At 49.0% G+C, this 27,740-nt stretch overlaps 1 protein-coding gene across 1 annotated transcript in view; it reads left to right on the top strand.

Annotated features, from left to right (window-relative positions):
• Positions 1-447: 447 nt before the first annotated feature.
• LOC119965857 (sodium/hydrogen exchanger 3-like) overlaps positions 448-27,740 on the top strand; it is a 144,084-nt gene continuing 116,791 nt past the window's right edge. Inside the window, exon 1 of the mRNA XM_038796782.1 lies at positions 448-709. Coding sequence (XP_038652710.1) covers positions 460-709 — 250 coding nt within the window. The 5' untranslated portion in view covers positions 448-459. The remainder of the gene's footprint in view (positions 710-27,740) is intronic.

Here is a 27,740-nt window from a genome sequence, read left to right as displayed (position 1 = left end):
GTGCTGGGGCTGAGGGTGGCTGTCTGTGATATGTTTGGAGTTGGACAATCGTCAGGCGAAAATCATGAAGACCTCCCCTCAACAAAAGCAGTTAGTTTCTTTAAATTAAAAGCATGGGGGGAATACATGCGAGGAAAGACTAGAGCAGGAACAGTATGCAGGCTAATTGGTGACAGCTTGTGACACGAATTGTTTAATTTTGTAGTTCAGTACAGCAAAAAGAAAGATGCTCGAGATGGGTGACAAAGTGTGAAAATGCAAGCCTCCCCCTTGCCTCCTCCTCCCCTGATGTTTGAGGAAGATCTGCAAGTTGACTCTCTCCCTCACCTTTAATTGGGCTGGGTGGGTTTATAAATAGGACGACTGGGAGGGGGAGTTTGAGTACCTGGATTCGGTTTCAATCGGGATTTGGTCAGAGGCAGGCACCACTCACACTTCACTCTCACACACAGAGAGAAGATGGGCAGAGATAGGAGCGGCTGTGTGGCCAGAAGCGCCTTGCTGACAGCTCTGGCTCTGCTCCTCTGCTGCCCGGTGGCTGGGAACACGGCGGAGCAGGAGAGCCACACCGAGCGCGGCCACTCTCGCTGGGGCAACGAGACGGGAGAGCCCCAGCCCGGCTTTCACATCGTCTCCTTGAGGTGGGAGAAGGTCCAGGCTCCCTATGTCATCGCACTGTGGATCTTAGTGGCCAGCCTGGGACAGGCAGGTGAGTGAACGGTGGAGTGGGGTGGGTGGGGGACACACAAGTCCCACAGATGATTGTTTCTGCCGAGCCGGACAATAAAGATACCGGCTGGGGGTTTATTGCTGGAACTGGGAATATGCATGCGCTTTCTCTTAACGTCAATTTCTTTGCTATCATGGATCTGATGCTGGCAGAGCTGAAAAGGTGCATTGCCCGGCTGCCTGGAGGGGAATTCAGAGAGTGTGTGGGGGCATTTGGGAGGGGTGTGTGTGTGTGTGTGGGGGGGGGGGGGGGGGGGGGGGGGGGGGGGAATGCCCACCCACAGAGGGTTTGCGAAATCTGTGTCGCTTTATAACGTTGACCTACTCTACGATCAGCTGGGGCAATGGTTCTTGTGCGATTTGGTGGCTTCGAATCCCTGGCGGACTCCACTCCCCTGCATGTGAAAATGAGAGTTTTATTTTAACACCAGTTCTACCCATTCAAAGGTTGAATTTATGCAAGGTGCTGCAGCGACTGGACTCCGAACTGGCAAGAATATTTGGAGATTTCCCTTGTGTTTTTTTTGTTTGCTTTGCAGAGGTAGAAAGGGAATGTGGATTAAATCAACCAAAGCTATTTGCCAAGACTTCTGACTGTAACAGTTTGAGTTGATGGTGCCTGGAATCAATGATTCCTTGACCCAAACAGTTTGCAACAAGAGAGACATTCACCGTTCAGTAATCTTCCTGGAGAATTAATAAAGAGAAGGGAAGACAGCCCCTGGTTCCAATTATTCCAATTTCCCATCAGGTTGTCAAAGCTATTGCCCCTGTTGGCATGGCAACCGAGATTGAGACTGTGAAGTGTGAAGTATGGCGGAAGTGAGTTAATTTGTGCAGGCAAGGAGACTGGGGATGAGCCCTTGATTCCGAGTTTGGCATTGTTTGGGTTAGATTCCAGGTGTGTTTGAAAATTCTTTTTTAAAAAAAACACCTGTGAATTTTTCAATCTCGAGGGGAGTTGACCATAAACCTCTGGATGAGATTTGAAATCAATGTCCCATCCAGCTACTTCAATGGATATCTAAGATCCAATGGCATTATCAGAAGAGCAGGGAAATTCTCGTTGGCGATTTGCACAACATTCTTCCCTCGACCAATCTCATCAAAAGTAGGTTATTCAACTCCCCTGGCTACTGTTTGCAGCACTATTGTTGATTGCCAACGAGAACAATTGTCTACTGTGCAAAGCAATGAAGTGAAACACTTTGGAATACAGGGCGGGATTCTTCCATGCCGCGGAGTATGGGAGAATCGGCGTTCACGCCATTTTTTACCCACGGCGCCAGTCCGACGCCTGCAGGTGATTCTCTGAGCAGCGGAGAATCGGCGGCATTTGTGCCGGCGAGTTTGGCCCGGCGCCGGTCATGGGCTGCTGTCTGCGGCCGGGCCACCAATTCTCCAGCCTCGATGGGCCGAGCGGCAGCGCGGAAACGGCAGAGTCCCGCCGGCGCCGTTCACACCTGCTCGTAGCCGGCGGGATCTCTGCGCGTAGGGTCGGGAGGAGGCCTGTGGTGGAGGGGGGAGAGGCGCTCCTTCACCATGGGGGGCCTCCGATGGGGTCTGGCCCGTGATCGGGGCTCACCGATCGGCGGCCGGCCTCTCCAGCCCGGGCCCTATTTTATTACGTTGCCGGCCCCTGCACCCCCACGCCATGTTGTGTCAGGGTCAGTGCATTGAAGAAGTCCCCCGCGCATTCACAGGTTGGCGCCGCCCCCAGTGCGCACCAGGAAGTGAGGCTGGAGTGGGGCCAGAATCGCTAGTGCCCACGCCCATTTTGCGCCATCGTGAAACGCGACAGCGTTCACAACGGCGCGGACACTCTCCCCTGATCGGAGTATCACGCCCGTACTGAGAGATGGAGTAAGGGAGATTTAGCACTAAACAGGCGGGGGGGGGGGGGGGGGGCTTAGTGCTTCAGAGGCATTATCAGAAAACAAAGAATCGCTGAGCTACACAAAGCGATGCTGGGAGGAGGAGCCGGAAGTATGATCAAACGTCTTAATGAGGGTGAAGATGCTTTAAGATCGAGGCACAAGGTCATGCAGTAAAGTTTTGAACAAAAGGCAAAATACTGCAGATGCTAGAAATCTAAAATAAAAAACACGGAAAAGTGCAAAGCAAATATCTGCAGAGAGAAGCAGAGCTAAAGTTTGAGGCTGGTGCATCAGAGCGAGACCTGGGCTGGATTCTCCCCATGTTGTATTTTACGCCAGGAAAACTGAATTCAAAAGGCCACAGATTCACCGCTTTGCAGGGGGCCAGCAGGCAGCTGTAGTGGAGCTCGCAGCTCCAGCTGCCGATATGGCCCCCCGCACTTCCGGGTCAGAAGCCGCACATGCGCATAGCGGCGGCCTCTAGCAGCTGCGCCATGCTCCATGGCGGACTTCGACCTCAGACCTGGACTGCAGAAATAGTGCCCCCAATCAGCCGTTCGCCCGACCCGACTGCCTGCACAAAAAATACCCAGTCCCGAATGAGCCCCCCCCGCCTTCCGATCGGCCCTCCCCCGACTGTGGCAGTCCCGGACTGAGTCCACAGCCGCCATGCGGGTATCACGCATGGTCGGACCATGAGTGGTCCACGCCGTTGGGAATTCGGCCAATCGGGGACGGAGAATAGGGGGGCAGGCCTCAGGCAACGGCCTGAGTACGCTGTTTTACGGGGGGTGGAGAATCGTGGAACCGGCGGCAGTCACGATTTCTTGCGGGAAACTGGATTATCAGACACGTCGCCAAACGCGTCGGGGTGCGGAAACACCAGCCCCTTAACTCTGTTTCTCTCTCTGAAGATACCCACTCTCTTGTACCAGCACTTCCAGACCTGCTGAGCAATTCCAGCATTACCTGTTAATTTAAGTAATTTTGAAACAGCAGGATGTAAATTTAAAATTTTTGGTATTGGAGGATTGAGCGAGAGGAATCTAAAATGGGCCAGGATCCAATCATCAGTGTTTTATGAACTGATCGATGTATGGAGGGTAGAAGTTGAGAGGTTGGTGAGGAAAACTTTGGAGTATCCGAATCTGAAAGGAAAAAGGCAGAAATGAGGGTTTCAGTAGTGTTGGGGCACAGGCGAATAGAGTTACTGAGGCAGCCCATTTGTGATCGAGTGGATATGGGGCTGGGAGCCCAGGTATTGGGCACATAGGATGGCATGTGTGAAAACAATCTGAGATGGTGGTGTAAGATCGGGATTGATTCATTGGCAAACGTACTGAGCTTGTGGTTGGGGATGAAGAATAAGCTGTCTATCTTAAATGTTTAGGTGGAGGAAATTGTGGATCACAAGACTCAACATGAGATAGGTTTGTGAGCACTGGGTGTCTCCTGTGCACATGTGCAACCTGGTTCCATGATGTCTCCAAGGAACAACATGCATACTCGGGAACGGACTGATTCTTGGGAATAAATTGTGGTATGCATGGTTGCAAAAAGACATAGGTGGGTGTGATATGGCTATTGTGATAACCGCCACGAGGCCCACAGGGATACCCTGATTGATCTCCTCATGGGACTCATGGAATATGAATTTGCTCCTAGTAGGCAGAGACCCGCCCAACTGGGGCTCATAAGAATTCAATATAAAGGCCGGCCCGGCCAGGGACCGCCATGTTGGTTGTACCAAAAGGACTGTACTCTGTAAATATATTTGCATCCAGGCAGACTTTCTGTGACCATAGATGAAACAATGTTTACCTTATTGCTTGGCTTCCTGGATTTTAATAGCTATGATAGGATTGGCAAGAGTGGAACCAGGCGAGGACATTACCATTGCATTGGAAAGTGGTATGGTTAACCACAGTGAGGTCGTGGAGGTCAAGGAGAGATAATGCTCTGTGATTACAATTGTAAAGAATGCCATTTGTGATTTTTGGTAAGGGCGATTTTAGTGTTGTGGTTGGGGTTAGATTAATGACCAATTAGATTCAAACAGGACATTTCTACATAGTTGTCCCTTGCACCTTTCCATATGCTGCATTTTACTGTTGCATTACAGTCCAGGATATGTTCTCTCCCACTCTGCAGCACTCCACTGCCCACATCGGAGACCTGAAGAATAACACTTTGGGACCAGCTTCCTGTGGTAAAATGACAATAACCCAAAAAGAAAAATATGGACCCAGGTATTCTTAAGTCTGTAAACTGTTGATAAGATAGAGTTGAGGTGATTGGAGAAGACCCTTGATGTTCTGTCTGCTCTTCTTCCAGTATTTAAAGATCCTGTCCCTCTCTCTCTCTCATCTGCATCACTGGCTTGCCATGGGAACAACCTAGATAATAGGTTGACCTCAATTGCAAAAAGGTTTCACAGCTAAATGATATGGGGCAAGTTTCGAGCAAGATTTAAATTCCGAAGATAACAACCCAAAATAACTGGGGCTGGATTCTCCGTTTCAGGGACTATGTCCCCACGCCGTTGTGAAAACTGGCCTTTTACCCTAGAAAAACTGGCGTCAAAAGGCCACAGATTCACAGCCCTTCAGGGAGCTATCAGGGAGCCATCGTGAAGCTTGCAGCTTCAGCTGCTGATAGGGCCCCCGCACTTCCGGGTCAGAGGCCGTGCATGCGCACGGCGGAGGCCTCCAGAGGGCGCGCAGCGCTTCATGGCGGACTCAGACCGCGGATCAGGACTGCGGAAATAGTGCCCCCGATCGGCTGCAAGCCTGACCCAAACCGCCTGCACGAAAAAGGCACAGTACCCCCTGAGGGCCCCCCTACCCTCCGATCGACCCGCCCCGACCATGGCGGCCACGGACTGAGTCCGTAGCTGCCTCGTAAGTTTGCTGAACGGCTGGGACCATGTTAGAAACATGTCGTCGGGACTTCGGCCCGTCAGGGGCAGGGCGGGCCTCTGGCAATGGCCGCAGGTGAAGGATACGTGCCGTACTTCCCGGGTGTGGTGGTATGAATAGGAGCACTGCCATTGGTGCAGCGCACTGGTTTCCCATTGGCTCTGGCTGGTCATGTGCCTCTTGGCTGATTGGCTGGGACTAGTCATGTGATTGCTCACCAATTGGTCAAGAGGCAAGTAGACCCCGCCTCGGAGGTTGGGTATAAGTACCCAGAGTTCCCGGCGGTCGGCCTTTCTCTGTAGTCGACCACCGGGCTAACATCTAGCTCATTAAAGCCGAAGTTTGGACCTTCATCGTGTCTCGCGTCCAATTGATGGTACATCACCGGGTACGCCGCTTTTCGTGGCCGGAGAATCAAGGAACCGGCGCCGATCCCGATTCCATGCGTGGAAATGGATTCTCCGCCCCGGCAGCGGACCTGATTTCGGCATCGAGGTGTGGAGAAACCAGCCCCTGTTCTTTGAAGAATAAATAAAAACATCTACTGTTCTAAAATGCAAACTCTATCTTTTCCATTATTTATTCTGCTTTGTGGAGCCAGAAATCCTTGAATTTTAAATAATTTATATTGGCATCAATTCAGTGAGATTGACTCAATTGATCTCAAATTGAAATTGATTTCATTTCAACGTACTGATTGGAGCACTTTTACTTATTTTCCCCTGCCTTGTAACTAGCCCAATGCTTCCGTTGATAGAATCCATAGCCTGGTGTAGATCTGGCCCATGTTGCGAATGAACGTTTAAGGTATGACTCTCAGTCTGTGGTGAATCAGCTAATTTGGCCTGATGTGGTGGATCAGGGTATTCTACTGTTTGTGCAGGGACAGCGGACCAATTCAACCTGGATTCCTACCGCCAGTTGCCTAGTCAGTGCTCCATGCTAGAAATTGTGAGGCACTCAGGGGAGATTAGAATTGTGTCTCTGTATTGTTGCTCACCAGTGCAGAGTAGAATGGTGCTGGTAGCAAACTGATGGGTGAAGAATAGAGATTAAAGTGAGGTATCAGAGGGCCATTGGTGTTTATGGAATTGGATCCCAGCAGACATTGGCCCATATGGGAAAGAGCAAATTGAAATGGGGATGGGTGGTGACATTAAAAAAAAAGATTACCTCCCACACCCCAGGGGATAGAATAACATGCAAACACACGCAGGAATAACATTTTGCAAGTTCTGATGGTTTTTTTGGTGTCTTAGCAAATTATTTGATTTGATTTAATTTGATTTATTATTGTCACATGTATTAGTATACAGTGAAAAGTATTGTTTCTTGCATGCTGGACGAACAATGCATACCGTACATAAGGAAGGAAGGAGAGACTGCAGAATATAATGTTACAGTTATAACAAGGTGTAGAGAAAAGATCAACTTAATACGAGGTAGGTCCATTCAAAAGTCCGATGGCAGTAGGGAAGAAGCTGTTCTTGAGTCGGTTGGTACGTGACCTCAAACTTTGGTATATTTTTCCTAACAGAAGAAGGTGGAAGAGAGTATGTCCGGGGTGCGTGGGGTCCTTAATTATGCTGGCTGCCTTTCTGAGGCAGCGGGAATTATAGATAGAGTCAATGGATGGGAGGCTGGTTTGCGTGAATGGATAAAAAATGGATATTCTTTCAGGGAGTTTTGCACGTCGATGGAAATTCTTTGTCTGCGTAAATTGGTAATTTTCTTTTCTTAAATTTTAGAGTACTCAATTCATTTTTTCCAATTAAGGGGCAATTTAGCTTGGCCAATCAACCGAGGCTGCACATCTTTGGGTTGTAGGGGGCGAAACCCACGCAAACACGGGGAGAATGTGCAAACTCCACACGGACACTGACCCAGAGCCGGGATCGAACCTGGGACCTCGGCGCAGTTGGTAATATTTAAGGTAGTGATTTACACAAGCTATGTAGGGGGGGATTTGCACTATTAACTCATGTCTAAAAACAAATGATTTGTCTAAATTCCATCAAAGAATTAGGTATAAAGATAAATGCAAAATACAAACGGTGCTGGAAATCTGAAATTAAAAACAGAAAATGCTAGAAAACCTTGAGCAGGTCCGACAGCATCTGTGAAGAGAGAAACAGAGTTAACTCTTCTTCAGACCGGAAACATTAACTCTGTTTCTCTCTCCACAGATGCTGCCAGACCTGCCAAATCTTTCCAGCATTTTCAGTTTTTATTACACTAGTGTAAAGAGATGTCGCAAGCATCTGGCCCTGTCACTCCACAGTATCTGTCTTAATAAACTGTCTCGCCTACAATAGTCCGATTAGATGCCCCAAAACCAAGGGCAGCACGGTGGCGCAGTGGTCATCACTGCTGCCTCACGGCACCGAGGTCCCAGGTTCGATCCCGGCTCTGGGTCACTGTCCATGTGGAGTTTGCATGTTCTCCCCGTGTTTGCGTGGGTTTCGCCCCCACGACCCAGAAATGTGCAGGTTAGGTGGATTGGCCATGCCAAATTGCCCCTTAATTGGAAAACATGAATTAGGAGCTCTGAATTTATTAAAAAAAGAAAAGAAATAGATGCCCCGGAACCAGTTGGTAGGAGGTTATTTGATCTCTGGATTGGGGTGACCTTATAAACAGAGAGAAACAAGCTTGAAACTTCCGTGGATTTTAATGCTGTCTCGGGTGGTGTGGCGGTTCAAGTGAGATCTTGGCTCAGTCACCTCTGAATCAATCGTAGGTCATGGAACCTAAGCACATGGTCTAGAGCTGGCACACCACCTTACAGCTGAGTGCCGAAACCAGGTGTCTGATAAAGGTTCCACGACATCATCCAAAGAACAGCAGGGGAGTCCTCCCCAGTGTCTTGGCCAGTATCTAACCTTCAGTTAACATTGGAAACAACTTTAATTGGTTGCATATATCTTTACTGCTTTTGGACTTCTTTCTGTGACAATATATCACCATAAATGCCTGTAAAACAGTGCCTCCTCTTCAAATGTTGTTCATTGGGATGGACTGAGGACTTGGAGGGTGCCATGTAAATACAAGCTCGCTCATCATGCTTTTCAAATCCTTGTGTCTAAATATTTAGAAAAATATGGATTGGTTCAAATATTTACAGATGAATCATTTTAATTTGTTTTTTTTAATAAACATTTTATTGAGGTATTTTCGGTAAAGTAACAACAACAAAATAAACAATATACATGAAACCATTAAAATAGTGCAAAAGCCATTTATCTCTCATACAGGTCCCACCCTTATTGACCCCCTACACTAATCTAAACTACTCCCCCCATCTGCTGACGATTAATTTCCCGCAAAGAAGACGATGAACGGTTGCCACCTCCGGGTGAACCCTAACAATGACCCTCTCAAGGTGAACTTGATTTTCTCCATACAGAGAAAGGTAGCCATGTCCGATAGCCAGGTCTCTGACTTCGGGGGCTTTGAGTGCCTCCATGCTAATACTATCCATCTCTGGGCTACCAGGGAAGCAAAGGCCAGAATGTCTGCCTCTTTCTCCTCCTGGATTCCCGGGTCTTCTGACACTCTGAAAATCGCCACCTCTGGACCCAGCGCCACCCTTGTTTTTAACACCGTGATCATGACGTCTGCAAACCCCTGCCAAAATCCCTAAACTTTGGACATGTCCAAAACATGGTTCGCCGGTCCTCCCGCACATTTTGCGCACCTGTCCTCCACCACAAAGAATCTGCTCATCCGGGCCACTGTTATGTGAGCCCGGTGAATGACCTTAAATTGTATCAGGCTGAGCCTGGCACATGTTGCAGACGTGTTGACTCTACTCAACGTGTCTGCCCATAGACCATCCTCTATCTCACCTCCCAGCAACTCCTCCCACTTGCGCTTCAGCTCCTCTGTCTGCGTCCCCACTGACCCTTGTAAATTCCTTGTAAATGTCCGGGACACTCCCTTCTCCTACCCACCCACTGGAAACTACCCTGTCCTGAATCCCCCTTAGCAGTAGGAGCGGAAAGGTTGACACCTGTTTACGTAGGAAGTCCCGCACATGCAGGTACCTGAATTTGTTTCCCCTCGCCAACCCAAACTTCTCCTCCAGCGCCCTCATACTCGGAAAGCTCCCCTCTATAAACATATCCCCCATCCTCTCAATCCCTGCTCTCCTCCATAACCGGAATCACCCGTCCATACTCCCCGAGGCATACCAGTGATTATCACAGCTTGGGGCCCAGACCGATGCCCCCACTGCTCCCACATGCTGCCTCCACTGGCCCCAAACTCTCACCGCCACCACCACTGGACTGGTGGATTATCGTGCCGGCGGGAACGGCAGAGGCGCAGTTACCAAACTGGTGCCCTTACATGAATCCGCCTCCATGCGCACCCATGCCGACCGCTCCCCCACCACCCACTTCCTGATCATGGCTATATTAGTCGCCCAGTAATAGTTACTAAAATTTGGCAGCGCCAGCCCGCCCTCTCCCCGACTCCTCTCAGGCATTACCTTCCTTACTCGCGGGGTCTTGCCCGCCCAGACGAAGCCCAACATCACCCTGTTGACTCGCTTAAAAAAGGATCGTGGAAGAAAAATGGGAAAACACTGAAATACAAATAGGAATTTCGGGAGGACCGTTATCTTCACCATTTGCACCCTCCCGCCCTGAGACATCGGAAGCGCGTCCCATCTCCGAAAATCGTCCTTCATTTGGTCCACCAGCCGGGCCAGATTCAATTTATGCAGCTGGTCCCATTGCCGCGCCACTTGAATGCCTAGGTACCTAAAGCTTCCATTTACTAACCTAACGGCAGCTCTCCCAGTCGCCTCTCCTGTTCCTTCGCCTGGACCACAAACATCTCACTCTTTCTCATATTAAGCTTATACCCTGAAAACCGGCCAAATTCCCCCAGAGTCCTCATGATTTCTTCCATCCCTTCTATTGGGTCTGAAATGTACAGAAGCAGGTCATCCGCATAGAGTGAAACCCTGTGCTCTTAAAACCCCCCCCCCCCCCCCCCCCCCCCCCCCCCCGGACCAGACCTCTCCAGCCCCTCGAGGCTCTCAGAACAATTTCCAATGGCTCTATAGCCAGCGCAAACAACAGTGGGGAGAGCGGGCATCACTGTCTCGTCCCCTGGTGCAGTCTAAAATAGTCCGATGTTGTCCTATTCATCCGTACACTTGCCACAGGAGCCTAATACAGCAACCTGACCCAGTCAATAAAGCCCCACCTGAATCCGAAACGTCCCAGTACCTACCACAGATAGTCCCATTCTACCCGATCAAAAGCCTTTTCTGCATCCATTGCGATCACTACCTCCACCTCCCTACCTTTCGGGGGCATCATGATCACGTTTAACATCCTTCTTACATTGGCCACCAACTGCCTGCTCTTAACAAACCCCATCTGGTCCTCCCCAATAACGTCTGGAACATAATCCTCAATCCTGGAGGACAAGATTTTGGCCAGCAACTTGGCATCTACGTTTAACAGGGAGATCGGCCTGTAGGACCCACGCAGCTCCGGGTTCTTGTCCCGCTTAAGAATCAGCGAAATCGTGGCCTGTGACATCGTCGGGGCCAGCACCCCTCTTTCCATTGCCTCATTGAACATCCTCATCAACACAGGCCCCAATATCCCAGAGAACATTTTATAGAACTTGATGCACGATCAATAACTGCCGAAACGAGATTGCAGGACAATTGAAGGCTTTATTGAACTAGATGTTTCTCCCAGAAGCGCAGGCACAGAATGCAGCAGCTAGGGAAACACAGACTCTTATACTCCGCCTTACTGGGTGGAACCAACAGACAGGTTTCACCAATGATCTTACAGTATCAGGTCCCTCCAACCTAGGTACCGTATTACCTCTAATACCGACTACCACAGAACTCCACTGGGTACCCGTCCGGCCCGGGGCTTTACATGACTGCATGGCCTTCAGACCCTCCACAGTCTCTTCCAACCCAATCGGAGCCCCCAGCCCTTCTACCCGCTCCCCGTCCACCTTTGGGAAATTCAGCCCCTCCAAGAAGTGCCTCATCCCCTCCGGCCCCGCAGGGGGTTCCGACCTGTACAGCCTGCTACAGAAATCCTGAGACGCCTTATTCACCCCTACTGAATCTCCAACCAGGTTCCCATCTCCGTCCTTTACTTTCCCTATCTTCCTAGCTGCCTCCCTCTTCCTAAGCTGCTGTGCCAGGATTCTGCTGCACTTCTCTCCATACTCATAGATCGCCCTCCTCACCTTTCTCAGCTGCTCCACCACCCTCCCTGTGGTCAGCAAGCTAAACTCTGCCTGTAACCTCCGCCGTTCCCTTAAAAGCCCTGCCTCTAGGGTCTCTGCATAACTCCTATCGATCTGTAGTTTCTACTTCACCAGTCTGTCCGTCTCCGCCCTGTTCATCTTCTCCCTATGTGGCCCTATCGAGATCAGCTCCCCTCTGACCACCGCCTTCAGTACTTCCCAGACCATCGTTGCTGAAATTTCCCCCATGTCATTGACCTGCAGGTAGTTCTGAATACATTTCCTCAGCCGCTCGCACACCGTTTCATCCACCAAAAGTCCTACATCCAACCTCCAGTGTGGGAGCTAATTACTGTCTTTACTAACCTGCAGCTCAATCCAATGCGGAGCATGGTCTGATATTGTAATCGCCGAGTACTCCATGCCCACCACCCCAGCCAGCAAGGCCCTGCTCAAAATAAAGAAATCAATCCGGGAGTACACTTGATGCACGTGTGAGTAGAAGGAGAACTCCTTCACCATCGGCTACCCAAACCTTCATGGATCCATACCCCCATCAGCTCCATGAACCCTCTTAGTTCCTTTGCCATTGCGGGCACCCTGCCTGTTTTTGAGCTTGACCGGTCCAAGCCAGGGTCAATAACTGTGTTGAAGTCGCCTCCCATGACCAACGTGTGCGAGTCCAGGTCCGGTATCTTCCCCAGCATCCTCTTTATAAACTCCACATCATCCCAATTTGGTGCATATACATTTACTAATACCACCTGCTCCCCCTCGAGCTTCCCACTGACCATAATGTACCGACCTCCCACGTCCGAGACTATTCTACCCGCCTCAAACACCACCCGCTTATTGATCAGGATCGCGACCCCGCTAGTCTTTGAATCTAATCCCGATTGAAAGACCTGACTGACCCAGCCTTTCCTCAGTCTAACCTGGTCCGTTACTCTAAGGTGCGTCTCCTGCAACATTACCACGCCCGCCTTCAATCCCCTAAGATGCGCGAACACACGTGCCCTTTTGACCGGCCCATTTAACCCTTGAACATTCCAGGTGATCAGCCTAGTTGGGGGGCTCATTGCCCCCCCCCTTCGCCGACCAGTTGTCCCCTTTTTTAGGCCCACCTCCAGCCCGTGCTCTGCACCTCCACCGGTCCATCCCTGGGCAACCCATGCCCCCAACCTCCTCTCTGGCCCTCAGCTCAAGTCCCTTCCTCATCAGCAGAACATTCGCCCCCCCCCCCCCGCCCCCAGTAACAACACCCTGTAACCCAACCCCTTTACTAAACCAAACATATGCACACCCCCCACTGCACTTCCGTGAGCTAGCTCGCCCAGCTAGCCTGGTGTCCCCATCCCCAGCGCCAGATAGTCTCCCACCTATTGTTCCCCCCCTCAAACAAACAAACACCAGCATCAAACAATCCCCACACAATTGCCCAACAGAAAAACACCAAGATCAAAACTAGCACACCTCCATCCCCCAAAAGTGCAAATGAAAACCTTACCTCACTCAGCTCTACTGCTGGTTCCAAATCAATGCAAACGACATCACAAACATCTTCTATAAAACACAAATCGAGAAACATTTTACAAAAACAGAGAAAGAAAAAGAAAAGAATCCAAAAACAGGAACGTTGCAGCCAAGTTCAAAAGTTCTCAGTCCTTTGCCAGCCCTTTCTTTTTCGCAAAGTCCAACGCGTCCTCAGGCGACTCGAATTAGAAGTGCTGATCCTCATGCGTGACCCAGAGACGGGCTGGGTATAATAGTGCAAACTTCACCTTTTTCTTAAAAACAATCGCCCTGATCTGGTTGAAGCCTGCTCTCCTCCTGGCCACCTCTACACTAAGGTCCTGGTAAACCCGCAGGATGCAATTGTCCCACTCACAGCTCTGTGTCTGCTTCGCCCACTGCAGAATACGCTTGTTATCCGAGAACCTGTGGAATCTCACCACCATTGCCCTCGGGGGAGGGGGGGTGGGGTCTCCCATTTGCAGCTTCCTCGCGAGTGCTCTGTGAGCCCTATCCACCTCCAAGGGCTGGGAGAATGCCCCATCCCCCAGCAGCTTCACAAACATGTCTGCGATGTATGCTCCAGCTTCCGCTCCTTCGGACCCCTCTGGGAGCCTGACGATTCTTAGGTTCTGCCGGCGGGACCTATTTTCAAGGTCCTCCACCTTCTCCAGCAGCTTCTTCTGCTGGTCCCTCAGCATCCCCACCTCCAGCTCCACCGCAGTCTGATGTTTCTCCTGCTCAGCCAGTGCCTTCTCCACCTTCTGGATCGCCCGATCTTGGGCATCCAATCTATGCTCCAACTGCTCAATCGACTCTTTTATCGGGTGCAAGCAGTCCCGTTTCTGCATAGCAAAGCCTTCCTGAATGACTTGCATCAGCTGCTCCATAGACTGCTGGGCCGACAAGCCCGAGGTCGGAACCTCCGCCATGCTGTCTTCTGTTGCAGCTACAGCTCAAGCCTTCTCTGTCTTTTTGTTTCTGCCCTTCCGAACACTTCTACTCCTTCTCTCCATGCACTGAAGTGGGAATTCAGGACACAATTGCCACTAACATCTGTTTTACAATTCAAGTCTGGTAGAAAAACTGGGGATAGGTCCAAAAGTCCGACCAGAGCGGGAGCCACCAAATGTGTGACTTACTCTTCCATAGCCACCACCAGAAGTGCCTCCGCCACTGGAAGTGCCTCGAATCATTTTAACTTTTTGAAAGATTGAAGTGTCACCTGTATTATGTTTCACTTTCAACCAAATAATGCACAACATCCCAAAAACTGCAAAGAGATAAAATGCTAGTTACTAGGTACTCTGTTGCGTTGGCTGCAAGACCACCTGAATTTTTTAATTTAGTAATTTTTACATCTTACAACACAACCAAGACAGGAATGGAATAAGGACCTTGGGTAAAACACAGGATTGAGAAACGAGGCAGAAGGGCAGCACGGTGGCATAGTGGTTAGCACTGCTGCCTCACGGCGCCGAGGTCCCAGGTACGATCCCGGCTCTGGGTCACTGTTCGTGTGGAGTTTGCACATTCTCCCCATGTTTGTGTGGGTTTCGCCCCCACCACCCAAAGATGTGCAGGTTAGGTGGATTGGCCATGCTAAATTGCCCCTTAATTGGAAAAAAAGAATTGGGCACTCTATATTTATTTTAAAAAAAGAAATGAGGCAGAGGCAACAGAAAGAGATGAAGGAGGAGTGGGTGGTAAATAAGCGTCTGCTTGGTAATCTGTTTTTGATAAACTCCGCTTAAATTAGTTTCGACAATGCTAAAGGCTCGGGAATGCACACACTGAAGGGTAAGGAAAAGGGGACACAACAGTGTTGAAGAGGCATAATAAAGACTCCTATTTATGGGCAGGCAGGAGAGGGACTGATTCCGTATTGTGTGGCATGGGGAGAGCTGACCTATCCTTAACAAGAATCCTGGATTTCCCCTCACTCCTTCCTTCAAGAGTACATGTAAGATCCTCTTCAACAGGTGAAGAATTCTTCATTCTATCATGCAATATATCATAAGTCTTCCCCACAAGCCCCTAAAATCTGGCAACAAGGATGAAAAATGCAAACTTCAAAGCATTAATGTCTAGAATCCTGGAGGTACCTCTAATAATGAAAGCATATTAATGGGCTAGTAAACGGGCTGCATGTCGGCCCAGATTATCCGTCAAGAGGCAATCACTGTCAGATTGCCGTTCCACTCCTATTTCTCTGCATCTGACACTGCTCCGTATTCCTGGCCAGGTCTGGGGCAGCTTCTTCAGAAATGAGAAATGCTGCATGATGCACGATCAATTGGACAAAGACGAGAGTTGAATACAACTGAGGCTTTATTACTCTAAGATGTGTGGCCTCCCACAGCAGCTGGCGAAATGGCTGCTGCACGGAGGACACACATATTTATACTCCGCCTACTGGGCGGAGCCAGCAGACAGGTACTACCGCTGTACCTGTAGTACAGGGTCTTACCGTACATCACCTAATATATGTACAGCAGTGGTTTACCACATTCACCCCCTGTTAAAATTGAGTCCGGCGGGGGTGGGGGAGAACTATATACAGTGACATTTGAATTTAAATGTACAGAATTTGCAAAATAAAATTTATTTTGAAGTCCAGTGAACCAGTTATAGGTTTAACCGGTCCAGGGCCTTAATGTGTTGCTGTGAGCGACGCAGTGGTGGCGGCAATGCCAATGTTGGTCTGGTCTTCGGTGACTCTAGGAGTGTGCCGAAATCCTCTTCATCCTCGGGCGTGGGCAGGGAGAGGGCGGATGCTCCTGGGGGGGGTTGCTGCTGGGAGCGCCGGGGGAGGGGGGTGGGACTGGGCCAGAGGTGTGTGTGTGTGTGTGTGTGGGGAACCTGCTGGTGCCGGATCCCTGCGGGAGACAGTATCTGCACCCTTTCCACCAACAGGTCCGCCTTGTGGAGTCGGACGTGCCTACGGAGAAGAATGGGTCCTGGAGCTGCGAGCCAAGTCGGGAGTGATTTGGACTTCCTGGGGAAGGCAAAGAGACATTCATGGGGTGTGTTGTTAGTGGCGGTGCATAGTAGTGACCAAATGGAGTGTAGTGCATCAGGGAAGACCTACTGCCAGCGGGCGGCCAGGAGGTTTCTGGACCGTAGGGCCAGTTGGACGGCCCTCCAGACTGTCCATTTCTCCTTCTCTACCTGTCCGTTTCCCCGGGAGTTATAGCTTGTCGTCCTGCTGGAGGTGATTCCCCTGCTGAGCAGGAACTGACGTAGCTTATCGCTCCTGAATGAGGATCCCCTGTCACTGTGGATGTAGACAGGGAAGCCGAACAGTGTGAGGATTGTGTTGAGGGCTTTGATGACAGTGGCAGATGTCATGTTGGGGCATGGGATGGCGAAGGGGAATCTGGAGTACTCGTCAAACACACTGAGAAAATACGTGTTACGGTCGGTGGAGGGGAGAGGCCCTTTGAAATCCACGCTGAGGCGTTCAAAGAGGCGGAAGGCATTCACTCCGCACAGACCTGGCAGTCCCTGGTGATTGTCCATACTTCCTCAAAGAAGTAGGGCAGATTGCGGGCCTTTATGAAATGGTACAACCGTGTGACTCCCGGGTGAGAAAGGCTGTCGTGCAGGGTCCGGAGTTGGTCTACTTGTGTGCTGGCACATGTACCTCGGGATAGGGCGTCCGGGGGCTCGTTGAGTTTGCCGGGGCGATACAAAATCTCGTAATTATAGGTGGAGAGCTCGATCCTCCACCTCAAGATTTTATCATTCTTGATCTTGCCCCGCTGTGTGTTATTGAACATGAAGGCTACCGACCGTTGGTCAGTGAGGAGAGTGAATCTCCTGCCGGCCAGGTAATGCCTCCAATGCCGCACAGCTTCAACGATAGCTTGGGCCTCTTTTTCGACAGATGAGTGCCGAAGTTCGGAGGCATGAAGGGTGTGGGAAAAGAATGCCACGGGCCTGCCTGCCTGATTGAGCGTGGCGGCTAGGGCGACGTCTGATGCATCGCTCTCCACTTGAAAGGGCAGTGTCTCGTCTACTGCGTGCATCGCAGCCTTGGCAATATCGGCTCTGATACGGGCGAAGGCCTGTTGAGCCTCGGCCGTCAGGGGAAAATGGGTGGACTGTATGAGTGGGTGGGCCTTGTCCGCATATTTTGGGACCCACTGGGCGTAGTATGAAAAGAACCCCAGGCAGCGTTTGAGGGCCTTGGGGCAGTGAGGAAGGGGGAGCTCCATGAGAGGGCACATGCGGTCGGGATTGGGCCCCAGAACTCCATTCTGCACCATATAGCCGAGGACGGCTAAGCGGTTCATGCTGAACACGCACATCTCCTTGTTATTGGTGAGGTTTAGGAGAGTGGCGGTGTGGAGAAATTTGGCAAGGTTGGCATCATGGTCCTGCTGATCGTGGTGACGCCAAAGGGAACCCTGAGAAAGTGGTAGAGGCGACCATCTGCCTCGCAGGCAGTGTATGGATGGTCCGCCTTATGGATGGGGAGCTGGTGGTAAGCGGATTTGAGGTCCATTGTTGAGAAGACCTGGTACTGTGCAATCTGATTGACCATATCAGATATGCGTGGCGGGGGGTACGCATCGAGCTGCATGTACCGATTGATGGTCTGGCTGTAGTCCCCGACCATTCTGTGTTTCTCCCCAGTTTTAACTATTACCACTTGGGCTCTCCAGGGACTGTTGCTGGCCTCGATGATGCCTTCACGAAGCAGCCGCTGGACCTCGGACCTGATGAAGGTCCTGTCCTGGGTGCTGTACCGTCAGCTCCTGGTGGTGACGGGTTTGCAATCCGGGGTTAGATTTGTGATAAGGGAAGGTGGATCGACCTTTAGGGTCACGAGGCCGCACACAGTAAGGGGTGGTAGGGGCCTGCCGAATTTCAGGGTTAGGCTCTGGAGGTTACATTGGAAGTCCAGGCCGAGTAGCAGGGCAGCGCAGAGGTTAGGGAGGACGTAGAGGCGGAAGCCGCTGAATTCTACGCCCTGGACCGTGAGTGTGGCTATGCAATACCCCCGGATCGCCATGGAATGGGATCCGGAGGCCAGGGAGATTCTTTAATTGGCAGGGTGTACCGCGAGGGAGCAGCGCCTTACCGTATCTGGGTGGATGAAGTTTTCGGTGCTCCTGGAGACCAGTAGGCAAGAGGTCACGTGTTCATCGATTTTTAACGCTGATCGATGCGGTGGCCAGGTTGTGCGGGCGAGACTGGTCGATGGTCACTGAGGCGAGTCGTGGCTGGTCGTTGCTGGTGTCGGATGATGGGGTGCCCTAGGGGCATGGGTCCTGGAACGATGGTGGTGCCCATGTGCCGTTGGGGAGACGAGATGGCAGCGCCTGCAGATCGTGGGGAGGATAAAATGGCGGCCCCCATGGGCCGCACGTGGCGGGAGTTGAAAAAGACTTGGGCCGCACGTGTTCCGTGGAGGGGAAGATGGCGGTGCCCACTGGCCACGCTTGGTCTGAGGGGGAGAAGATGGCAGCGCCCACTGGCTACACGTGGTCCGGGGGGTGAAGATGGTGGTGCCCATTGTGTGTAAGCGAGGGGGGTGGGGGCGATAGCGGTGACTGCGCAGGCCTGGCACACAGAGGCGAAGTGCCCCTTTTTACCGCAAGCCTTACAAAGGGCAGCGCGGGCCGGGCAGTATCAGCAAGAGTGTTTTCGTTGGTCGCAAAAATAACATCGGGGGCCCCCGGTGTTGGCTGGCTGGCGTGTGGCACAGGCATATTGGCTGGGTAGGGCCCCCACTGGGGCGGCCGTCTGTGGGGTCCACGATGCATAGGAGGGGTGGGCCACGCGGCAGGGGGTGTAGTCCTGAATATTGCGCGAAACGACCGTCATAGATAGCACAAGCTTCTTTGTCTCTGCGAGATCGAGCGTGGCCTCTTCTAAAAGTCGCTGGCGTATGAGGTCCGGCCCAAACCCCATAACAAAAGCATCCCGCATAAGGAGATTCAAATGTTCCGTGGCCATAACGGCCTGACAGTCACAGTCCCGGACTAGTGGGATTAGGGCCCACCAGATGTCTTCTACGGACTAACCAGGGAGCTGACGGCGAGTGGAGAGTATGTGTCTGGCGAAGAGCGTGTTCTTCCGCTGCGCATAATTTTCCTTAAGTAGTGCCATGGCTTCGTCGTAGTTTGCCGCGTCCTGGATCAGAGGAAAGATATTGGAGCTCAACTTCGAGTACAGTATCTGTACTTTCTGAGCCTCCGGAATAGGTTCTGGTGTAGACATGATGTATGCCTCGAAACAAGCTAGCCAGTGATGCAAGTCCTTTTTGGCATCGCTTGATTGCGGATCCAGCTGCAGGCTATCCGGCTTGATACGGAGATCCATCTTCTGAAAATCTTAGAGCAATAAATTGATGCATGATCAATTGGACAAAGACGAGAATTGAATACAACTGAGGCTTTATTACTCTAAGATGTGTGGCCTCCCACAGCAGCTGGCGAAATGGCTGCTGCGCGGAGGACACACATATTTATACTCTGCCTACTGGGTGGAGCTAGCAGGCAGGGACTACCACTGTACCTGTACATCACCTAATATATGTACAACAATGGTTTACCACACTCATCAGTGACTGGGGGGAAGATAAGTCACAGCTCCCATTCGCATCATTAGCTGCCGTAAGATAAGTTTTAAACGCCCAGTGCGAATTTGTGATTGGATGAGTGGAGGAATGAGTGACTGGCTGGGGTGGGTGATGCAAGTGGGTAGAGTGAGTAAAGTAAGTGAGTAGAGTATGTGAAATAAGTGGGTAAGTGCAGGATCGGGTGGCAGGCGGGATCATGTCTCTAATGGCCTGGAAGACCCCTCTTCCCCACCCCGCCCCGCCATCAGGTGCCATTATGACTGCTCCACGTTTGTGCAAACCAGTGCTAAACGTTGCCCTGGTGATGTCCCCCAGGCACGGCCATTAGGTCCTAGGTTCCAGTTGAATCTGGCGAACGCATATTTAAATGAGCCTAATGGCTCATTTAAATATGCTGACCTGGATCATGTCCAGTGAGGCTGAGGTCCAGATCAGGACTTCTCCCGGAACCTCACGAGATGTCTCAAACATCGTGAATCTTGTGAGAGGCCTCGAGCGAGATTCAATGTCATCAACGTGACACCAAGTTGGGCGCGACGAGGCTGGTATATTGTACTCGGTATCTCTATTCCTCTCTCTTCAGATATTGCCTGATCCGCTGGAAATTTCCAGAAGTTTCTGTTTTATCCCCAAACGAGGAATATGTTTCCAAAGTCTGGAGAAAAGAAGTTGGCTTCACCTCTTTGCCTCTGCTTGGCAGCCATCATAATTGGTGCCAGTGAATCCCTGTCATGATTCTGGCTGGAGCTCTGTCAAGTCCTCACATACCACCTTGTACAAATCACAATTAATGAGCCAGAGATAATTGTTTTTTGAGGACACTATTTTATGGAATCAATATGCTAAAAACATGAAAGGATTCTCAAATCTGCCAATGGGAGCATTGATTTTGTTTCCTGTCATCCTTCACGATTAGTTTAAATTGTCTTATGTAAATAAATAAATTGTCGGCTCCACAATGTTAGTATTGGAGTAATGATGGTTGTTGCAACCTCTGAGACTCTGCAACCCGGCTATATTGAAATATAATTGTTGTATGCTTTTTTAAAACAAGCAAAATGAGTGCGTTTGCCTTGCTACATTTTGGCCAAATTGCTTGAGGGTTTTAAAAAAAAATAAACTTTACAGTGGTATGATTATTACAATAAACTGAGGAAATGAATGTCCAGGGTGGCATGTGGCGCAGTGGATAGCACTGGGACTGCAGCACCGAGGTCCCAGGTTCGAAATCCTGCTCCTGGGTTACTGTCCGTGTGGAGTTTGCACATTCTCCCCATGTCTGCGTGGGTTTCACCCCCACAACCCAAAGATGTGCAGGTTAGGTGGATTGGCCACGCTAAATTGTCCCTTGAGTGGAAAAAAAAATAATCGGGTACTCTAAATTTATGAAAAAAAGGAAATGAACGTCCACCTTTTTTTGATTGTTCAGGGAAGGGAATTCGACTCTTCCTCTTCTGTTGCACTGTTTGTGTGAGTGAATTAGGGGTGGGAAAACCCAGAAATGAAGCTGGCTATTGGAAGGAAGCCGTCCAAGGAATCCAGCTCAAATTTTAAAAATGCTATTTAGAAACTCAATGCTTTATTAATACGGCACAACATACCTGATGCTGGGAGGAGGGTTTATTTTTGTAAAATAGTGAAGTGTTTTGATTGTAATTGGACGAGAGCGGTGCGCGGGGAGGTCCGCGAATTACGTCCACATGTTTTATATTTGGGTTATCGGAAGATCCGGGAGTCCATAGGGTGAGAGAGGCCCATGGCTTGGCCTTTGCCTCCCTGATAGCTCAGAGATGGATCCTGCTTGGATAAAGGGACTCGGAGCCGCCGAAGGCGGGGGTGTGAGTGAGCGACCTGGAAGAATTCCTGAGGTGGGAGAAGGTCAAGTTCGTCCTGAGGGGGTTGGTTGGTGGGTTCGCTCAGATGTGGAAGCCGTCCATTGACTTCTTTAAGGAGTCAAAAGGTCTCTAATGAGGTGCCGCATAGCAGATTAATGAATAAGGTCAGTGCATGCCATGTTAGGAGAGAGGTAGCTGAATAAATAGCTTGCTGGCTGCAAGACAGAAAGCACAGAGTTGGAGAAAGTCGCTGCTCAGAGTGGCAAACGGCAGCAAGTGGAGTCCGACAAGGTAAGTCCTGGGACCAGTGTTGTGAACAATTTATTTCAACAATTTGGACTTTTGAATCACAATAAAACACAATTTATATATTTGCAGGTGACACCAAATGAAGGGTGGTTGGGGTTGAAAATTGAGCTGGGGAATAGTTAACACTGAAGAATACTGCAACAAATGACAAGAAAGCATTCATACATTGTAGAATGGGCATATAAATTGGCGAATGAATTTCAACACTGTTAAATGTGAAGTGCTACATTTTGGTCGGAAACATAAGGAGGTCACATATTGCTTGGAAAATAAGGATATAAATATAGTACAGCAGCAAAGGAATCTAGGAGAATAAATAGATAAACCACCAAAAAGTAGTCAAACAGGTTAACAAGACCAATAATAATAAAGCAAGCATTTCTTTCCAGAGGGATAGATTTGAAAAGTAGAGAAGTTTTTGAGAAGTGTAAAAGCTTCAGGGACCAGACAATAATTTGAACACATTTAGCATGTCTGGCAGCATCTGTGGAGAGAAACAGAGTGTAATTTTTGGACAAGGAGTCACTTGATGCAATTATATCAGGAAACTTGATTAAGCAACAACATTTATACTTATCCTAGTTCAGATGATTCTTGCTTCCCATTAACTCCAGTAGCACAAAGAGCTTGTGACTTATTTTTCTCTTGTCTCTTCCGATGTTATCTTCAAATCTTTGCTATTTTCTCTGTCCTTTTTATGCTCTGTAGCCAGTGCCTCATCCTGGGTTCTGTTGTTGATGCAATGCTTTGATCTTGTTATTTCATCTGTCAATACGCACATTAACTCATCAATCGTGGTCATTACTCCTGGTCACAGTCTGAACAGGTTATCCTAAACACATTACGATGATTGTGTGTAACCACTTGCTGGACTCGATGAACCCTACATTCATTTAATGAAGGCCCCACAGTCTGTTGAGTTGCACATTTCAAAGCATATCCTTTGATTAAAAACTGATAACCTAGTTCGAACATCTGTCCTCAACTTCCCTTTTCCTATTCATGTTATCAGTTCACAGTGTGGGTCCAATTTAAGTTACACGGGGAATATTTCCCCTCACATCGGAAATAAACATATCATGGACCAGGAGATCAAACAATTGTGGCATCCTGAGCATTCTGGATGTTGTGAGTTTAAACCAATGAGGAAAGGGTAACCAGGCTGAGTCTCTTTTCTCTTGGGAAGTGGAAACTGAAAGGCGAGCAAGCAGAAGGGTTTAAAACTGAAAAGTTTTGATAGAACACTTTTTTCACTTCCAGAATAGAGCCAAACTAGATGCCATTAATATAAGATAGTCACCAGGAAATCAAACAGGAATTCAGGAGAAACATCTTTGTCTGGAGAGTGATGAGAATGCGGAACTTGCTACCAAAGGTGATGCATTTAAGAGAAGACGAGATAAGTAGATGAGGAAGGGGGCTGTGGTGAAGATTAGACGAGGAAGGATGGAAGGAATCTCAATGGAGAATTACCGCCAGCATGGACTGGTTGGCCCAAATTGTCTGTTTCTATCCTGTTCGTTCTGTGTAAATCTATGTAAACTGTTTCCGATAATGGGTGGCATAGTGGCACAGTGGATAGCACTGTTGCCTCACAGCACTGGGGATCCAGCCTTGGGTCACTGTCTGGGTGAAGTTTGCACATTCTCCCCTTGTCAGTGTGGGTTTCCCCCGGGTGCTCCGATTTCCTCCTACAGTCCAAAGTAGTGCAAGTGCAGGTAACCAACGGTTATGGAGCCTCTTTGGAAGCATACTGTGCATCATTGCTTATCATCCTTGAGTTTAAAATAATTTGGTCCACTCCTATCCCTGTATCGTGTTGTAGCCCTCCAAACCCCTCCCTCTACTTCTTCAACTCACTTTTCCTCTAACTGTAGTGTCTGCTTCATCTCCTGTCCAACCCCTTGTAGATGTATCTACCCTTCACTCCATATCCTTTTTAGAATTCTCCTCCTTCAGACCTGTTTATTTGACTAAGCTTTGATGACTAATCCTTAAAACTTTTTTGACATCCATTTATTTTTGGATGATTCCTTTGACATGGCTTGGGAGGTTTTCTGCGATAGGGGTGCTTATAAATAAAGATTGTAGCTACAAATAGACTGAAGTAAAAAGATCTTGAGAAAGTCACCTCAGATTTTATTTTTTAAATGAAGAAAGGGAATTTTGTAATTCTTCCCTGCCATCTAGTGAAGGGGATCGTATGATCCTTTTTCAGGAGTTAATGATTTTGAGACCTTCTGATAGTTAAGTGTAGATTAAACATTGGTGATCCAGCGTGGGCTGATTAGGCATCCAATATACCAGTTCCCAAATTTGTCCGCAGTTGGCTCTACCTTCAGTTCACATGCAAAATTAAATTAATTTGAACTGGTTTTGAGTACTCCAAATCTGAAATCTACATTAACAATCGTTTAACAGATTTAAAACTAGAAAGGGCTACCGATGACCCCAGTGCTTAACTTGCTTGGGCGGTGGTTATTAACAAGACACCATATCAAGAAAACAAATTGTAATATTTTTTTTTTCGTGAAGCACTGTCATATACAGGACCACAGTCTGAGCAGGGGAATTGTTGTCATTGGATTAAGAGACAGAGTAACTGCAGGAGTCTAAGACAACGTAAGAAGTGACATTGATATGCCCAGGAACCAAGAGGAACTTCAATAAGGATTTACACAAGGCAATAAAAGAAGTCTTTTTGAAGTGGGTTGCTTTAATTCAAAGTTGTAAAACATATGCAAGTTGTAAAACAAGTGTGCGTAAGTGAGTCAAAGGTAGGGTAAGTTTAATTTTTAAAATATAGGAGCTAAAGTAAGGGGAGAAATTTGATTCGTTCTCAGAAAAGGGCACTTTTGAGAGTGCGGATGAAACAATAGGCGATAGAGAGATCAAAAGGAAGGCATGCATTTAGGGGAGCACTGACAGTAGTGTGAGAGGGTTGCTGCCTGGATCTCCCAGGAGACAACATGGGAGCTGGTCAGATCTCCCAGAAGACTGTGGACAAAGCCAGACCTGGAGAACCATTTTCTGTCAGTCTCCGAGGTTAGTCCTCGAGCAAAAGGGCACATTGTAGTAACATTACTGGAATTATATAGATTTTAAAAAGGAACGTTAGCTCTGAGCATATTTTAATACAGTTCCAAAAGATTTTAACTTAAAGTACTGTTGACTAGGTGAAGCCAGTCTTGTGTTTGAGTGCAATTTCTTTCTTTAATAAACATTTACTTTAATATAAAATCATCACAATTGGTTGGAGACATCATTTCCTGATTTCAGAAAGCTCCCTCATAAGATACAAATTGCGAAAACCACTTTGGCAGCTGTTTTAATTTTCCCTTTGGGATTTGAGCAGCTTGGCATTTACCATCAGCTGTGTCTTTATAACAAATACTGGAACATAGAATGTAGAACATTTATGGAACACCAGGAAATCATTTGGCTGTGCTCTGTGATGGAATTAGTGGAAATAACATTTTTGAGGCTGACCCTAATTGAACAGGGAAACTCAAAAAAGAAATTGAGAAAAGAAATGGACCCTCCCAGTTTGTACGGAAATTTGAGATTTTGTTGAAACCATGTAAAATTACACAAAGAGCACTCAAAGCACAAGAGTGGACGCTGACTCCAGTGGTGCAGTCCAGGCAGGCTGAAGAAGACAGAAGCTAGATCCAGAAGCTGAGATTATGAACTGCACAGTTGTTGAAACTGTTTCTGTCACTTTTAAGATAGAATTGGTGGATCTACGCCATCCAGACTAAGTTTAAGAATGTTCCGCAAACATGTGCCATTATTGGTGAAGACTGTACCCGGTGAATTCGGATTGGTTGGTCACTGCTGTTTGCTGGGTGTCAGGCTACACCTGGAAGAGGCGGAGCTGGAATTCTTCAAACAAAAAGTAGAATATTGAAGGCCTCTGTCACTGAATTTGACCTATATACTGAATAGACTGCTGAACCAATTCATAAGATCTATCTTTGTTATATCTATCATTTAATATGCATTTTATAGTTTCTAATCAACTGCCTATTAATTCACATTTAATTAATGTTGATTTGTGTGTTTAAGAATATAGGTGGTTGACTGAATATCATCGTGTTTGCTTTGTTTGACTTTTACATTTATTTACTGTTTGCTTTGACTCTTGTATAGGAATGCCTCTTAATTAGGAATTATGTTTGTTTTAAACTGCAATCTCGCGTCTTCATTTTTTCAGTAAATAATTGGGAGTTCAGACTTCTTCTAATTATAAAAACCATTACTGGTCTCAATTGAGATCACGACAATGAGGGCGGCACGGTGATGTAGTTAGCATTGCTGCCTCATGGTGCCGAGGAGCCGGGTTCAATCCTGCACCTGGGACACTGTCCTTGTGGAGTTTGCGCATTCGCCCATGTCTGCATGGTCTCACCCCCACAACCCTAAGATGTGCAGGTTAGGTGGATTGGCCTTTCCTAAATTGTCCCTTAATTGGGAAAAAAAGAATTGGGTACTTTAAATTGAAGAAAAAAATGAGATCATGACAAGTGGTTGAAACAGATCTATCAGGCCTAGTCTCGTATTTTAACTCTTGGTCCATTGTCCTGTTGGTTATAACAGTTTAAGAGCATATCCAAGTACTCTATAAATGCAATGAGAGTTTCTGCCTCTACCACTCTTCGAGGCAGTGATTAAACTTGATAGGACGGATACTGGCAGGATGTTGCTTCTTGTGGGGGATCCTAGAACTAGGAGGCAGGGCCTAAAGATAGGAGCTCTTTCTTTTAAGACCGACATAAGGAATGTTGGGCGGGATTCTCCGACACCACGCCGGGCCGGAGAATTGCCGGGGGGTGGCATGAATTCCCCCCACCGCCGGCGGCTGCCGAATTCTCCAGCGCTGGGGTTTTGGCAGGGGTGGGAATCGTGCTGCCCACTTTAGGCCGGTCCCGCTAGCGTAAATTAGACCTGGTACTTACGGCGGGACCTGGCTCTGGGGGCTGCCTCCAGGGAGGCGTGGGGGGATCTGGCCCAGGGGGGTGCCCCCACGGTGGCCTGGATCGCGATTGGGGCCCACCGATCCACGGCGGGCCTGTGCCGTGGGGGCAATCTTTCCTACCACACCGGCTGCTGTGGACCTCCGCCACGGCCGGTGCGGCGACGAACCCCCCTGCGCATGCGCTGTGATGACGGCAGCACACGCTGGCGCTCCTGCGCATGCGCCAACTCGCGGAGGCCCTTTGGCGCCAAGCCCCTTCCATGCTGGTTGGCGCTGCGCCAACCCCGCCGGCACTGGCCTAGCCCCTGAAGGTGCAGAGGATTCCGCACCGTCCGGGCATCCTGACGCCGGAATGGTTCACGCCACTCCTCGGCGCTGGGGCCGCCCGCCCCGCCTGGTAGGAGAGAATCCTGCCCGTTAACACTCAGAGGGTTGTTACTTCGTGGAGTGCTCGTCCCCAGAAAGCAATGGAAGCTGGGAGATTGAATTTATTAAGTCTTGAGTTAGGTAGATTAGCGAGTCCGAGGTTATGGGAGAAAAGAAGTTGAGAGCAAAGCCAGATCAACTGTGACCTTACTGAATGTCAGAACTGGCTTGAAAGGCTGAATGGCCTCATTCTGCACCTCAGTGCTATGTTCATATATTCTACTTCTACTATCAATTACATTAAATCTATGCCCCTGGTTATGGATTTCTCTACGAAGGGTGATAGGTCATTCCTAGACAAAGTTTTGGCTCACATAATTTATGCAGGAG

The sequence above is a fragment of the Scyliorhinus canicula genome, chromosome 5, assembly GCF_902713615.1.
Source record: "Scyliorhinus canicula chromosome 5, sScyCan1.1, whole genome shotgun sequence".
Classification (NCBI taxonomy): domain Eukaryota; kingdom Metazoa; phylum Chordata; class Chondrichthyes; order Carcharhiniformes; family Scyliorhinidae; genus Scyliorhinus; species Scyliorhinus canicula.
Note: the sequence above shows the minus strand (reverse complement) of the source record. Positions and strands in the feature narration are given on the sequence as shown.